This window comes from Aplysia californica, unplaced genomic scaffold, assembly GCF_000002075.1.
Source record: "Aplysia californica isolate F4 #8 unplaced genomic scaffold, AplCal3.0 scaffold00383, whole genome shotgun sequence".
NCBI classification, from domain to species: domain Eukaryota; kingdom Metazoa; phylum Mollusca; class Gastropoda; order Aplysiida; family Aplysiidae; genus Aplysia; species Aplysia californica.
In genome coordinates, this window is record NW_004797653.1 from 596,580 (window position 1) to 612,078 (window position 15,499).

At 38.2% G+C, this 15,499-nt stretch overlaps 1 protein-coding gene across 1 annotated transcript in view; it reads right to left on the minus strand.

The window, feature by feature from the left end:
* Window positions 1-897: 897 nt before the first annotated feature.
* LOC101858202 (sulfotransferase 1C2-like) overlaps window positions 898-15,499 on the minus strand; it is a 19,599-nt gene continuing 4,997 nt past the window's right edge. Inside the window, exon 3 of the mRNA XM_005103646.3 lies at window positions 898-966. Coding sequence (XP_005103703.3) covers window positions 898-966 — 69 coding nt within the window. The remainder of the gene's footprint in view (window positions 967-15,499) is intronic.

Sequence of the window (15,499 nt, forward strand, 5' to 3'; positions counted from 1 at the left end):
TTGCGTGCGTGCCTGTGTGCGTGCGTGTATGTTGTTGTAAGTTTATATTTATGTCATCGTTTTGTTCTAACAGCACAAGCAATTATGTCAGGTCCTCTGGCCATTTGTTTCCATTGAGTTAGTTTTCAGACTTCCTTTTAGACTGTCTTGAATTTGTTTCATAGTTTATTACGCTATATTATGTGGTCTGTAGGGCTGGCTTGAACGAGTAAATAATGATTTATTATATTTCGATTTTTTATTAACTGGCGTTTGTGGTATAGTGGTAAGGCGTTTTATCGTTGCACACGGAAGTCCTCTCAGCCCATGTTTGCCCTGGTGGGTAGGGGGGGGGGGCGCCTCCGAAATAATAGGGGTATAAAAACACTTGCATTAAATAAAGTCATTGATTAATTAGCAGTTTATTTTAAATTAGATTATAACCGACAAATCGATACAGAGATTTAAAAAAAAGAAAAAGAATTAACCAATATTGGGTTCATTTAGTTATTCCACCATTTTGCAATAACAAGGCTGGAGGTCAACACAATGAAACAATAGCCCATGTTGCGAATTGTAGTAACAGTAGCAACACCACCATCATCATCATCATCATCTTCATCATCAACATCATTATCATCATCATTATCAATCATCGTCATCATCATCAACTGCAGCAGCAGTAGCAGCAAATACAGCAACATGGCAATAGCAACAGTAGCAGCAGCACCAACCACCACAACAACAGCAACAGCATAGTAACAACAGCAGTTGTAGTACAAACCCGAGTTTGTTCGGTATTCGGCTACTTTCCAATGTTTATCATAACAGCACATAAGGCTTATCACCTGCACCACAATATTGTTCCAATCATACAATAATAGTGAGACTTTGCTATCGATTCACAGATTACTTTCTTTATTGTGGCGTTTTCTCCTCCGTCTGCTTGGCCGAGGAGGTTCCCTCGCCATTAGTGGCCATCAGTATCTGTGAGGCTTGAAAAATAAATGATATGATATGTGTTTTCATGCCATCGACATAGTTAAGATAAATTAGGAGGCGGGCTTACGACCCTGTCTGTCAGGACCAACCCGGGCTGAGAGGGATACGTACAACAGAAAGACTGAGATACTCAATAAAAAATTCTCACCACTCTTGAATCGAACTCAAGTCTTCTGTGTGCGACATATTCGATAAAAGATTATCACCGCTCGAAATCGAACTCAAGTCTCCTGCGTGTGTCAGCGAAGAGCCTAACCGCTATACCAAAGACGCCGGCTGTGATATTGTGATGCTCGAGTTGTGAAAGTAAACACCATGGGCAACACGAAAATGTACAGTCCAGCACGCACATGGCGAAGTCGGCGAGACGCGGGAATATTTTTAAGTTATATAACAATTTCGCTATGTACGTGTTTTAATTACACAGAATATAATAACATAGTGTGAGAAAAAAATTCGGGACCAGAAAATATGTGCGTTATGTGCGTGTTTCACTATGGGCGTGCTTTACCTCTTCATCGGCAATGTTATAGTTTTACTACGGTGTCCGGAGAGTGATACTGTGGCGTCTCACGTGATTTGTTTTTTTGTTGCGATAATGATGATAATAATTTATTTACACATCAATAGCGCATATCCGTGTGTGTCCTACTGCATATTATTATGCGCTCGGCTCTCACGAAAGTATACAGCACAAGTAGCCGATTCAGCCCTCAAAGACAAACGAACTGACAAGATTTTTCGCTGTCTGTCGATAGACACTCATTCCCACCTAGATGAAACGAGGAAAATCCATGCAAATTGCCTTTTCAAGGACACAACGTCGGACCTCTGGCTTACCCTTTCGGTTATGATTTGGACTTCTCAAGTGGATTGCTTGCGACAGCGACGAAATGGCCTGTGGCATTCGCATTCTGCGGCTCCATCACTTTGGAATCCATACTTTTTATAGTTCGGTCAAAAATTCGTCGTGCAACTAATCCTCAAATATCTCTTTAACGGATGAATCAAAGTCACCCATGCTTCGCACAGCATGTTTTATCAATTCATCTTAACTTAATCATTTTCCCACAACAATTTTGGCTAGGTTGAAAAATATTTCTTCATAAATTTATAAAAAATACTATAGATCTCCGTCACGTGGAAAATGGGAATGTTCACAGCACTTTCCTCTTCTCACATACATTTTGTTTATTCATATTGCCTACGTCACAGGTAAGCAATGAAGCTTTTTAGTAACAACACTTATTTCAAGAAGTTAATTTTATAGTGAACACATTTTTTGCACTAAAGGTTCTCAAAACATGTGTTCAATAAGCATAGCGTCGTTATTTTAAGTAAAAATGACGGACTCGCTTTTAAAAGCGATATTACCGCATCTGTAAATGTCTTAAAATCTGAGGAAACCATGGACTCCGATTTTTAGAACTTTGTATTTATTAAGGAATTTTCCAGAATACAGTGTACATGTGTTAAAAAAAATATTCACCTGTTAGGAGATACTGATATAAGTCATTGTGCAAAACTTGGAGAGTCTGTGTTCTATAGTTAAGGAGATATTTGACAATAAGTTGCGCCACGATTTTTTGACCGCACTAGGTAACCTGATTAACGTAGATATAATCCATGTCAATGGGAATATTCACTTCTATATTATTATATAACAGCTTTTTCTACTTTTTCTTTTAGATTTGGTTGTCGTTCGGCTAGTTTGGTGATTTTCGGCTGGTCTCTTTTATCATCGAAATAATAGTTCTTCAACACACTGTGCCCATCTCTCTTTGATAATTTGTCTGCTTTGTCCATTTGTATGTTTTCATTTTTGGATTTTATACAGTCAATTTGGGAAGTTTTCAGGTTTGGAATCTCTTTGATTTTGAAACGCATGTATTTTTGTGTGGTCTATTATCTTTGATTTCGCTTCTTTTTTTTTTACTTTGGTCATTTACTCATATGATCTCTGTTGCTTCACTACACACTTTCTTTACCTCTTAGTTTAGGTTCTTGTACTTTTGTGGGGCCACCTTTTGCTTTGGACTTTTATATCACTTTGTCATCATACACTTTTTTCGTCATCCACTTCTTGTGCTCATTCTTCATACGTTGCAGACAGAATTTGAGGATAGGTTGTCCACACTATGGACATGTCAAACACTTGGTTCTTCAGTTGACTCTACATGTATATAGCTCTGTCTTAGAATTTCCCTTTTCTCTTCTGTCCATGTTACAGCCTTCAGGGCAGAAAACTTACCTTTCACTTCTACGGAAAAATTTTCTCTCAGTTTCTGACATGTTTTCAAAATTTCACAGTTAAATTTTGTTTGTGTTTCGTTTTCCCCAGTGCCTTCAATTTACATGTGGCTTTCACCTCCCGAGGATGTAGTCGCTTCCATAGTTGGGTTTTTTTGCACGGATATTTTGCCGATATGATTGTATTACGAAACTGCCGTATCTATTTGTAAATCAATCTGATCGCTGTTTGACTCCCGGGATCTTCCATGACCATGTCTTTCTATGAATGTTCTTGAACCAGGTATTTGACACGTCTATAGTATGGTCGAAATTTTGTGGCGCAACTTATCCTCAAATATCTTTTAAACGGGTGAATCAAAGTCACCATTACTTTGCACAGCACTTTGTACATTTGTCAATTTGCCTTACCGCCATCATGTTTTTCCACAATAATTGAGGCTAGATTAAAAATAATTTATTACACTCGTTTTGGTGTAAGATCATGATTTATCCTACGAGTGAAATTGCCAAGTTGCGAGTGATTACAACTGGCAACTTCACTAGTAGGATAAATCATGGTCTAACACCAAAACGAGTGTAATAATTGTTTTATGCCATACTGATATGAGCTGGCAAAATACATGTACCAACAAAGTTGAAATGACCCGCCAATTGGACAAGAGGATCCATTCTAGAGTCTAACATGAAAACAACATTATTTTCATGCCCGTTGAAGTCAGATTGAGAATTGGCAAAAATCTGGATTGTTTTCCTTTACTTCTAGCCACGCTAATTTACAAGCTGTACTATCCGTATGTCTCCCTCCGCGAAACAAACCCCAAACAAAACTATCACAACGTATCTATAAGCAAAGTAATCAGAGAACGTGCGATTCAAAAGTTGAAAGAAACTGCATTAATCTGGCATGTTGTTGTAAGAATAGAGATGGCTTTGATTTTGATTTCAAACTTAGTAACCAAAACAAACCAAAGGCAAAGAGTTGTTTTCTAGATCTAGATCTAGATATTAGAACTAACGCATTGCTTTAAATTGGTCAAAGATGAAAAAAAAGGCTTTTTAACAACAAAAGTTGTCTAGTTACTTGGATACTGACGTGCTGATTCTAAATATGTAGTTAGATATCTAGTTTTTGTCTGTCGATTTCTGATATTCGGGATTTTTTAAGGGGAGGTTAGAATATCAGAATAGCAAGGGAAGTAGCTTATATTATTTCCAAAAAAGTAATTATCCAAGAGTGTTATACTCATATATTGACTAATATCATATGTATCAATTACATATTGTTTTAAAGTTTAATCTTCTTTGAACCTATTACCCCGAAGGACAGAGTAAAAAGATCAACAAAATTATCCCCTGCAAAATTTGTGAACAAAACGTTCAAAAAACAGAGGAGCATATATATATATATATATATATATATATATATATATATATATATATATATATATATATATATATATATATATATATATATATGTGTGTGTGTGTGTGTGTGTGTGTGTCACGTCGAGGTGGGATCAGGCTCTAGTCAATTTTTGGGCATATTATAAAGTTGTTCGTTTCATCTGAAAGCTGATAAATAAGTATTATCTATTTATCTCGAATAGAACTCAATATATTTGTGATTGGAGGACGTGATGTCGCCTGGTTTCAGTGGTGAAATTAACGAGAAAAAGGCGGCCAAAGTTTGGTCACTCTAATAGCTAAATAGTCTTTGAAAACTGAAAAATGGCATATTTTGCGGCTGTAATCAATGTTTTTCAGTAAAATTCATATGGAAATGTGTTTTATAAAATGGAATAAAAGAGATTAATAAGCCAAAAAATAAAAACAAAATAAAAAATTTCCAAATTTGCGAAAAATGGCTGTTTCTTCTTTTTCATTATTTTGACGAGCGCCTGATTGTCTTGGCCCTAAATACCGAGACATAATTATTGTTCCAAGCGCTTTAAATCAAGGGAGTCTAGTAATACGATTGAGAGCAGGATGTAACGAATAACATAGTTATTTCCCTTGCACTTGTCAGTGAACATAGGAATGATTTTGGCAGCAAAGTTACCTGACGTTATAACACTTTGGAACTAATGTGTTCTTTTCTCCATAAGCAGACATGCTTTATTATTTGAATTCAGTTAGATTCAATCAAGCCCCCCCCCCCCCCCCCCCTTTTTTTCACGCTTACATTGAACTTTCCAAATACTTAAGCTTTGCGGACTTTTTTAAACTTTCTATTCATGTTCCCAATTTGTAAGATATAAGTGGAAGTATTGTCTACGTGTATGAGAGTATTTGTGTATGTGTGTGCGTGTGTTTGTGTATGTTGGAGGAAGGTACATGTTGGAGGAAGGTACAGATTTAAGGGGATGTACCATAAAAAAAAAAAAATTTAGGTTAAGGGGGCGGGGAGGTGGCAATGGTACATAGCAAAAGCCTGTGACGCACATTCTTTTTATTACAGTATTAATCACTTCCTACCGTTAAAAATAGTATGTGTACTCTTTAGTACTTTTTTTTAAAAGAACAATAATGACCGGGTTGATTGCGATGATAGAAACAATTAAGCCGGTGGTGATAAAATATTTCGCCATCATGGTTCCGTGGATATCAGTTATATTGTAATATTGTAATACTGTAATATTGTATGTAATATGTATATTGTATGTAATATTGTATGTAATATTGTAATATTGTATGTTTGTTTGTTTGTGTGTGTGTGTGTGTGTGTTTGTATGTATGTGTGATGTGTATTTGTGTGTGTGTGTATGTGTGTGTATGTATGCGTGTGTGTGTGTGTTTGTGTGTGTGTGGTCACATATTGATTAAACCTTTAAAGCACATGGAATATTGCAATACAAAGAAAATCTCACGATTTCGTTATGAAAACAAAAAAGTACTTTACTGTCATATAAAAGTGTTAATTCAGTTGTCTATTAATAGTTTCTTTTTTATATGTAACGACAAATATAAAAGAGCAGGTGAACGCCAATGGGCGAATAAGTTTGGGTTTTTAAAAATGTATTTCTGCCTTTAGCAGTTCTTTTAGGCTTTTGAAGGCACTACACCGTACCTAGGACCTTTAGTTGTCTTTCGGGTTAAAAATTATATATAATATGAAATAATAAATACAGATCTACATATTATTCTTTTGCCATAATATTATAGTGGGTTCCGGTTATAAAAAGACCGCCGGGACAGACAGGATGTCCCAGTTATAGCCGATACCCTTTTATAGATGGAGATCATATTTACATACTTTGTAACTAATGAGTAACGAATGGGATCGTATTGTATTACGTAGGTTACCCACAACCATTTTAAAAAGTTTTTTCTCCCTTCTTTTGCTTTGGTATTATTTTGCTCCTCATCCCTATCCTTCTGTTTCTAGTGCCTTAGTTTCAAGAAGGTTAACAAGACATCATTTATTTGAGACGCGCAGGTAGTCCAATGAACGAAATAATTTTGCATTTAGCGCCCACCGATCTGTACAGCAACTATGTCCGCTTCACAACTGTTCATACTCAATTTAAAAGTTACCATTGTTAGGAAAAGGAACACACATAGCTAGCTCTGAGGTAGATAAAGCGCTCAGTGTTTACTTTTCACTCAATCATAATATTATTATTAACGGTACAAGTGTCACCACTCATGGGGAGACAATGTGACGATATTTCGCGAGACGGAGGCCACGCTACGACACTGTGTTACTGATTTAAAATCTAGATTAACATTTGCTCACACTCTCGCGCCTTTCCCCGTACTTCTCCTACATGCGTGGGATGGATGATACATCAACGGGTAAACACTATACAGCATCAAATTTGCCCTCTTGTGAGTCATGTAGGTATCTACAATGTTGGATGTTATTTGGCTTCATTTGTTCGTTTTGTTTTCTACTTCCTTGTGCATTTGTTTTGATATTTTGTAAACGGTTGGACCTTTATTATAGCCGAGCAGGCCTATTGCAAATACCTGCTGTAAGGGAACTTTTTTTTTTACGTAGGAGATCGTGTTCGGGGATTCATTGTATAGCAGAAATCCTGTTTTGACCGAGACTAATAAGTGGGGCCCACTGTGATATTAGCAACTTAGTGTAACGCTTGCGAATGTTCTAAAAGTGTCATTTTGTAACTGCTCAACTGTTAGCCTGGTGTAGATAAAGAGAGGGGGGCTCGTGGCCTAGAGGTTAAGGTGTTCGCCTCTCGTTCAAAGGTCTGGGGTTCGAATCCGGGTAGCAAAGGAAAACATATTTTATCTAAAATTGTCGACTTTCACTTCCATCCCTGCTCCCTAGCAATGTTCTGTCGTTTGTGAGGCAGCGTGGTGGAATCAGGCTCTCGTCAATTTTTGGGCATATTGGGTTATTGGTATCGTCTTAAAGCTTGTTCATTTGTCTTGTTTTCAATGAAAATATTTCCCTTCCATCTTCAATAGAAGTGGAGATATTTTGGATTGAAGGAGGTGGGGGTCACCTGGTTTAAGGGGTAAAATTAGCGAGAAAATGTCGGCCACAGTTTGGTAAATTCCAAAGCTGGAGAGTCCATGGAAACTGTAAATTTATAATTTTTCAGCCTATAATCAACGTTTTCGGTGAAATCATCAAAGGAATGTGTTTGTAAATGGACATAAAAGTTGTTGAGCCAAAAAAGAAAAAAATTGATAAAAATTGCTAAGCTATGAGAAAACTGCTGTTTTCTTCGATTTCATTATTTTGACGAGAGCCTGATTCCACAACACTGCCTCACGTTTGCTTTTATCTCCACTATCTGCCCCCACCCCCTCACCTTCTTTGCCCACTCCTCTGCGCTCCTGACTCTTTCTGCAGCCTTTCTACTGGTATTCCTTGGCTCCTTCTCACTGCTGCCTTTCAGCCATACCCCTGATTTTGTGGTAGGAAAGATCTACTTCTAGCCTTCTCGGATTAGAGCGAAAAATCTCGGAGGTCCTGTAAGCAAGTTGTGAACGCTAAAGATCCTTTGATTGTCTAAAATTGATAAGAGTAGGCTTCGGGCGCCATCCAGGCCAAGTTAAAAATTTTCTACCAACTGAAAATGTTTAATGTGTACCGCACGCTTGTATGACCTTATGCAGCTGCGAGCGTCGTAAAACACTTTTTTTAAAAAAATATAATAAATAAAAGGGTGTTTTGTCGTCATGACTGACACTAGGTCATCAACAGGTCCTGCCAACTCCCCGACCTCTCACGGTGTCCCCGTACGTGGCCACTGGATGACCCCGGCTCGTCATAAAACCGTGCTGCCCAAGGGAGGAAACAATGCTTAAGGACCACAATCCGTCTGATTTTTCTCTGGGTGGTGAACGGGTGCTCTGGTATGGTTTGCTCCTTTCGTATCAAACATAAATTGTCCTTATCTCGCCTCCTTCATTTTAATGTATGTTACTCTCCAGCAACACCTCTTATCTCCACGCTCAAGGGAGGAAAATAGACTGATTACATTTTTTAAAAAGAAATTAAACAAATTAAAGAAATTACACATAAATCTAGATCTTCCTTTTCTTTTTTTCTTTACTGCATAAAGGCAGTGGTCCTTCGGTTGAGACCGGTTTCCTCAACAAAAGCAGATTACAGAGTGTTAACATAGACCTAAGCTTTATCCATGCTTCTGAATTCTGTCATAGATTTAAGCTAATCGGGGAGAGTCCCCTCTCATCATCATGCCGACTATCGAGACTGTCCCAAACTTTTCTGGTTACCATTCAAGGGCCGCTCTCAAAACTCGAGATTGAGTCATCCCGTGTGGAGTTTGAGTTATTTACACCAGAGAGATTTATCTCCAGTATCTTACAGCTATTTTCGTAATATGATTAACTAAAATAAGGTATTTTGATAAATGGGAATAACTCTGACATCTTGCCCCCAATTTCTAAAAAAACGTCTAACAACTACAATCCAACCAAGGAGACGTCACATCCGTCTATATGATGAAAATTGACCTCTTGCTTGAGAGAACGCACCGATTTTTTAAAATATACATATTAAGCAGGATTCAGTAAAACACAAAGCATTGCAATTTCCTAAAAGTCATAATGTGTAATTGTGTACTAAACAACAAATTTATTTGATACTGACACCGCAGGACAAACTTCATAGAAGGTAAAGGTAATATAAAAATTATATGCTCCAGATGTTAAGCATGTTTAATAAAGTTGTACCATTTATGATGATAAAAGACGGGCCGCTTCTAAGCGATGTCATTGTTAGTTATTTAATATTTTACTCGACTTCTATGCTACCAGAGGTTCAAATAGCGAGAAAAATGTGATTAGGAACAATTGTAATAATTTCTATGGCCAGTGACAGTGTTCAGGTAAAAGATTAACATGTAAGCTCACTAGTTAGGGCTCCCATCCACTGGATCCTATTTCAGTTTCGCTTTCGGCTTATTACATCACAGACATAAAAACCGTGGCGAATGTAAAGGAGATAAAAGACGTTTTGTATTCGTGGGGTTTTTTTCAGGCACGGAATTATATTAATTATAAATATGACACAGGTGGGGCCTAGTGACAACGGAGAGAGAGAGAGAAAGAGAGAGAGAGAGAGAGACAGAGAGACAGAGAGACAGAGAGACAGAGAGACAGGGAGATAGAGAGCAATAGAGAAAGAGAGAGAGAGATAGAGAGATATAGAGACAGAGAGAGAGAGAGCAATTAGAGAGATAGAGAGAGATAGAGAGAGAATGAGAGAGAGAATAAGAGAGAGAATGGGAAAGAGAGAATGAGAGGGACAGATAGATAGAGAGTGAGAGATAGATAGAGAGAGAGAGGAATGAAGCGATAGATAGAGAGAGAGAGAGAGAGAGAGAGAGAGAGAGAGAGAGAATGAGAAAGATAGAGAGAAAGAATGAGAGATAGAGAGAGAGATAGAGAGTGAGAATAAGAGATAGAGACAGAATTATAAAGATGGAGAGTGAGAAATAGAGAGAGAATGAGAGAGAGAATGAGGGAGAGTGAATGATATAATATGTATATATATAGAGAGAGAGAGAGAGTGAGAGAGAAAGAGAGAGAGAGGGAGAGAGAGAGAGGGAGAGAGAGAGAGAGAGAGAGAGAGAGAGAGAGAGAGAGAGAGAGAGAGAGAGAGAGATTAGAATAATGGTCTTTTGATTTGTCTTTCAGAGCTTGCCGTTTTTAAACCGCAGCATGGGTGTTTCCATCTTAATTAAATAAAAACAATGCAGTGCAATAACACTTCTTTCTTTGAGTGTTGCCATGATTAGATCTAGTGCTTTCGGCTTGATAGAAAGCTGAACTCATCTCCGTTCTGAAAACGGATGGGAAACATGACACAGTGTTGCGCTGATATTGCAACCTAGAGCCGTTCTCGTTCTCCCAGGTGACGTACGGCGAGTTAACCAAGGTCAGCCCTCGAAAGGGAAATTGAAATAGGATCCAGTGTGTCTGCACATTTATTGAAGTCTGCAATTTGTCAAGGATCCTGGGGCACTTCTAATGTTATTGGAACATAAATATTACGAAACTCCCGGACAAAATAATGCCTCGTCGACCATTGAGGTACAAAGACGAGGCGTCTTAAAACGTCAGCAGAAATCTCATAAACAATTTGCAACCAGGCAATGCATGTACATTATCCAGCAGTGAAGGACCAGAAGTAGAACAGCGTCTTGCAACAAGTTATACATTATGGATGTTAAAAACCCCTCCTTCTTTAAAATGGTAGTGCGTTATTGAAGGCACAATTAATTAAAAGGAAGAAAAAGACATACTTCATGTTAATTGCGCAAAGCGTCATATCGTCGATCGCCTGATAAAACCGTGAATTTAACAATTTGTCGAAAATATTTGTTTGTTCTTTTCTTTTTGCCTATTTTTGATAGTGCTCGGTGGGATTCATGTCACTGTAAATCTATTTTTGAGCTATCTCAACTCAAAAATGTAATCTTACGTAACATGAAAATCGTGAACAAACGCGTGCCCCAAAAGTCGCCTGATGATACTGTCAATCCCACAGCTGTGTGGAAATCACGGTCTTACCAGTCGATTTATGACTCGCGGGGCTGACCGTAGGCGCCGTGAACGCCTCTTGAGAACATTGAAATACGGGCGACTGCGTTGAGCAAACACAATAGTTGGTCAGTATTCGTGATTTCCAGGTCATGGAATATAATATTATGATATCGACAGCATGGGTTTTACGGGAAAAGCTCTATGTCTCGAGATTAAAAATTATTGTTTCATAGATGCAGGACTTGTATTGTTTCAAAAGGACTGTCAAATTCAAATTGTGTATAATGTGTGTGCCTTTCTAGTTCTTGTTCTATAATTTTGTTCTTGCTGGTTTGCAGAAATAAATTAAAGTAGTAAATAATTGATAACAAGTATTTTTGCTGTGTTCTATCACAATCTTAATTTTAATATTGAAAGAGCACTGATTTGATATCAGAGTCTCCTAACATAAAAAGGAATGAAGTCGCCCAACCTGAACCACTTAAGACATCACAAAAAGTTGCAGAACATCCACCTTGCACCAGAACGAAAATGGAAATAGAAGAAACAAATCTCAGTGAAAAATTATAATCCAAAGTACACAATGAGTGAAAACATATCAAAAGTTTTTAAAAACTCTGAGCTTATTATATTATGAAACAGAATGGCTATAAGATCAAAGTTTTCAGGAATACATTGATATCCTTGACTGAGCTCACCCCCAGTAAAGTGTTCTAAAAGAGTCTATGTCAGCTACATTATCGCCTTTGTCTAACCTTTGACTGGCAAAACTTTCTACTTTTCTCTCTCCTCGCCCAGCTTCTTCATATTATTCAAATGTCGTTCTACTTTTATGTACGCCATTCTTTGTTTCCATGCAGCCTGCCCCTTGACCGCTAAACCCGTGGATTCCAATTCAACATTGTTTTTGTTATGTAGCTGCCCGATTTCTTGAGGGTAGTCTTAGTACAATCCATCTCAAACTCTTTCGTTGGTCTTGTTCTTAATATTTCATTGTTTGTGGCCCTGTGTGTCCATCAGATCCTGAGTAACTTTTTCAGGCACTTGTTGGCGACAATCTGGATGCTCCAGCATTTTGTAAATATGTTATAGAGGAGCCCAAGGCAGGTGCATCACCGAACAATCCACAAGGTTCCAACAAGCCAATGAGTTTCTGTCCACAACTGTGAACCCGGTTTTTTGTAATCTGTCGGAGCTTCGTCGGTTTACCAAACAGCTTACACTGTCAAGGGACAATCTGCTTTATGTGTCCGACTACTCCGATTCGTGCTAAATAAAAACAACATGTCAATCTATAAGCCGCAAACGAGAGTTTTGAATCTAGAAAAATCAGCCAGGCTAAGTGGAAATCTCAAACGTCAGAAAAGTAGTAACAAAAGAGCAAGAAGATCTTGTGGTGATATGCATGAATCTTCAGGGTGTATTGTTTCACTCTCTATCAATTCTTCCTCCTCTAGTTTCAAAAGCATGTACTGGGCTGGACAGACATAATCTTCACTGTGACCTCTCATGTTGTAAGTTACTACGTATGACACGAGGGCCAAGTGCTCTAGAAGAGCCCATGCCAGCTGCATCATCGCCCGACTGCGATATTGAATTCACAAGGTGTTTGGCGTGCGTTCATTCAACGTGCAAGCATGCGTAGAAGTTGGTTATTATAGTATATGCAGTGACTGGCGTGTGAATCAGCACAAAAACGCAACTTTGTCTAATGCCCTGAGTGCATTTTTACCAAAACAAACACCAAAATTGAACACATTATCTTGTTAGAGGCCTCATAAGGTAGTGGATAGGATGTACGAATACAACGTCATTGAGCACACACACACCAATATACAGGCCACTAGATTATCTATTTATTTTCAGAACGGCAATGATCTATCAAATGGGAAGTTTGTGGATCTTCCACGATTTTGCCAAAAATCGCAGCCCACAAAGTCATGTCGGGCAGACAAAAAAGAAGACACACTTGTTAATGCAATAATGGAAACTCTGATATACTTGAGATAGGGATATTGTTTACAAACTGAACTTCGACGATGAGTAAGAGGGTCTTCCAAAGTCCAGAAACAAGGAAAAATTAACAGTCACCTACCATTGCCCCAATCTTCTTTTAAAATCACAAAGAGTAAATTTCAGGTTTCGAGGGTCTAAATGTAGCAATATCGTCGGAGCATCATACTATTATTTCCCGTGACATTATCCCATGTGCATGCATTATGATACGACTAATTGTAAATGTTTATTATCAAAGTTCCATCAAACTTGTGTGGCTGTGTGTGTGTGTGTGTGTGGAGGGGGAGGGAGGAGTGTGTTTGTGTGTGCGTGTGTGTGTATGCGCGTGTGCGTATGTGTGTGTTTGTGTATGAGTGTGTGTGTGTGTGTATTTGTCTTATGGATGAATTTATGTGTGTTTGTTGAATATGCAAGTTGAATTTATGTTTGCATGTATGTAGTAGCGTGAGTATGTGTGTGAGAGGGAATTAAATAAACACACACACACACACACACACACACACACACACACACACACACACACACACACGCGCGCGCGCGCGCGCGCGCACACACCTGAAAATAGAAAAAGAATAGGTAAAAACAAGAAAGGGCGAGAATGAAGGAGTATAAATTGTATACATTATCCCACTCATGTTAAAACTATAGATTAGATGTTTATAGTGATAAAATAGTGAGCAATTTTCTGGCTCACTTAGTGTACTAATTTTATACCCAACCTTTAATGGGTCTTTTAAAATCTTTTTATAACAGTATCGCGTGATTTTGCATCGTTTAAAAGGCTCCTGGGCCTCTAATAAAAGAAACACACTGCTTGATAACCGTGAATGCAACACGGCAATTCATAATGTCCACTGATAAAATTAGTGAATTCCCCATTATTATTATGGAATTCACGAGAGCATCAGGCGAGATTCGATAACAGAGATCGAGAATCCCACACTATTTTGAAAGAATGACCATCAAAAGTAAAATAGATTTAAGTAGATTAATATCATTCTTTATGACAATGACAATCTTTATTCGTCTGTCTCGCAGGGAGAACTTTGTTTTGGTCGTTTACTATGGAAGCGGATGTTACAAAGAGTTAGAATCTAGTCATTATATCGCAACATGGGTCCTGGAATTTTCGACAGACCACAATATGTTGCTCAAAAGGTACTGGATGAGATTTATCTATTTAGTTTATGTCTTGAACACCAAATGACGAGAAAATCAGTTTTCTTCTCTCGTGTAAAAATTTAATTCGTATTGAATTCACGATTTCATCAGGCGACCGATGATACAGAGGAACTCGGATTCAACGAACTTGGATTCGACAAAATCCCGGATTCAACGAAAGGAGAAGGATTTTCAGTTTCGTTAATTCATTCAGATAAATAAAATTAACTCGATTTCAACGAACATATAAATGAGCAAGCTCGGATTTATCAAAGTCGCTTGTAGGGTGACCAGTTCCCGTGGACGTGGCTTCCCTCATTTTTCTCTCGTAATGAACTTTGACTATTCCTGGATACCATCCATGGCATCGGTATCATGAATCATTTTTCGTGTAGCCTGTTGTATATATAATATGTTATGCGACCAGTAAGCGGCCTTCTTTCAACACACCCATTGCTGGTACGTACACGTGTTTTAGCGTGTGTTGGGGTCGGAATGGCGGCCAGCACACGTGTGACTGTATGTGCGTGTGTCTTGGGGGAAGGGGGGAGGGTGTCTCACAAGCGGTCCTGGGATGAACGACAGTAGATCTAGTCAGTAAAAATGCAAACGCGTCACAGTACTCACAGAAAATTTTTCCCCAGCTACTGATCCATATTACAGTGATAAGCTAGTCTTGACAAAGATCTACCTAACGAATTGCGCGCTAGTCTGTAGAATCAAATGTTGCCGTATGCTAGACTATTCACAGCAACACAACTTGTTCGGGAAAAAAATCGTCAGAGATGATAGATGACATATGCGTGCTTTTGAAATGATCGGAACTTTTGCGCAGCGTGTGCTTGGTAGGGTTTGTTTTTATTAGAATTTTCCAGTACATCTACAGTATGGCATCAAAGAAACAAAAATGCCTCCCATTTGAAACCAAATTACTTTTGATTAAGGGAGTCAACATTACTTGCTCAGTGCCTGTACATTTTTACACAGACACTTCCTATTTGCTATAAGGAACACCCATATTCAAATATTCAAATAAATCGAAGGTCAAGCTCGACGACCTCGTTGAATCCGAGTTCCACTGTATCAGTTATATCCCTTATCC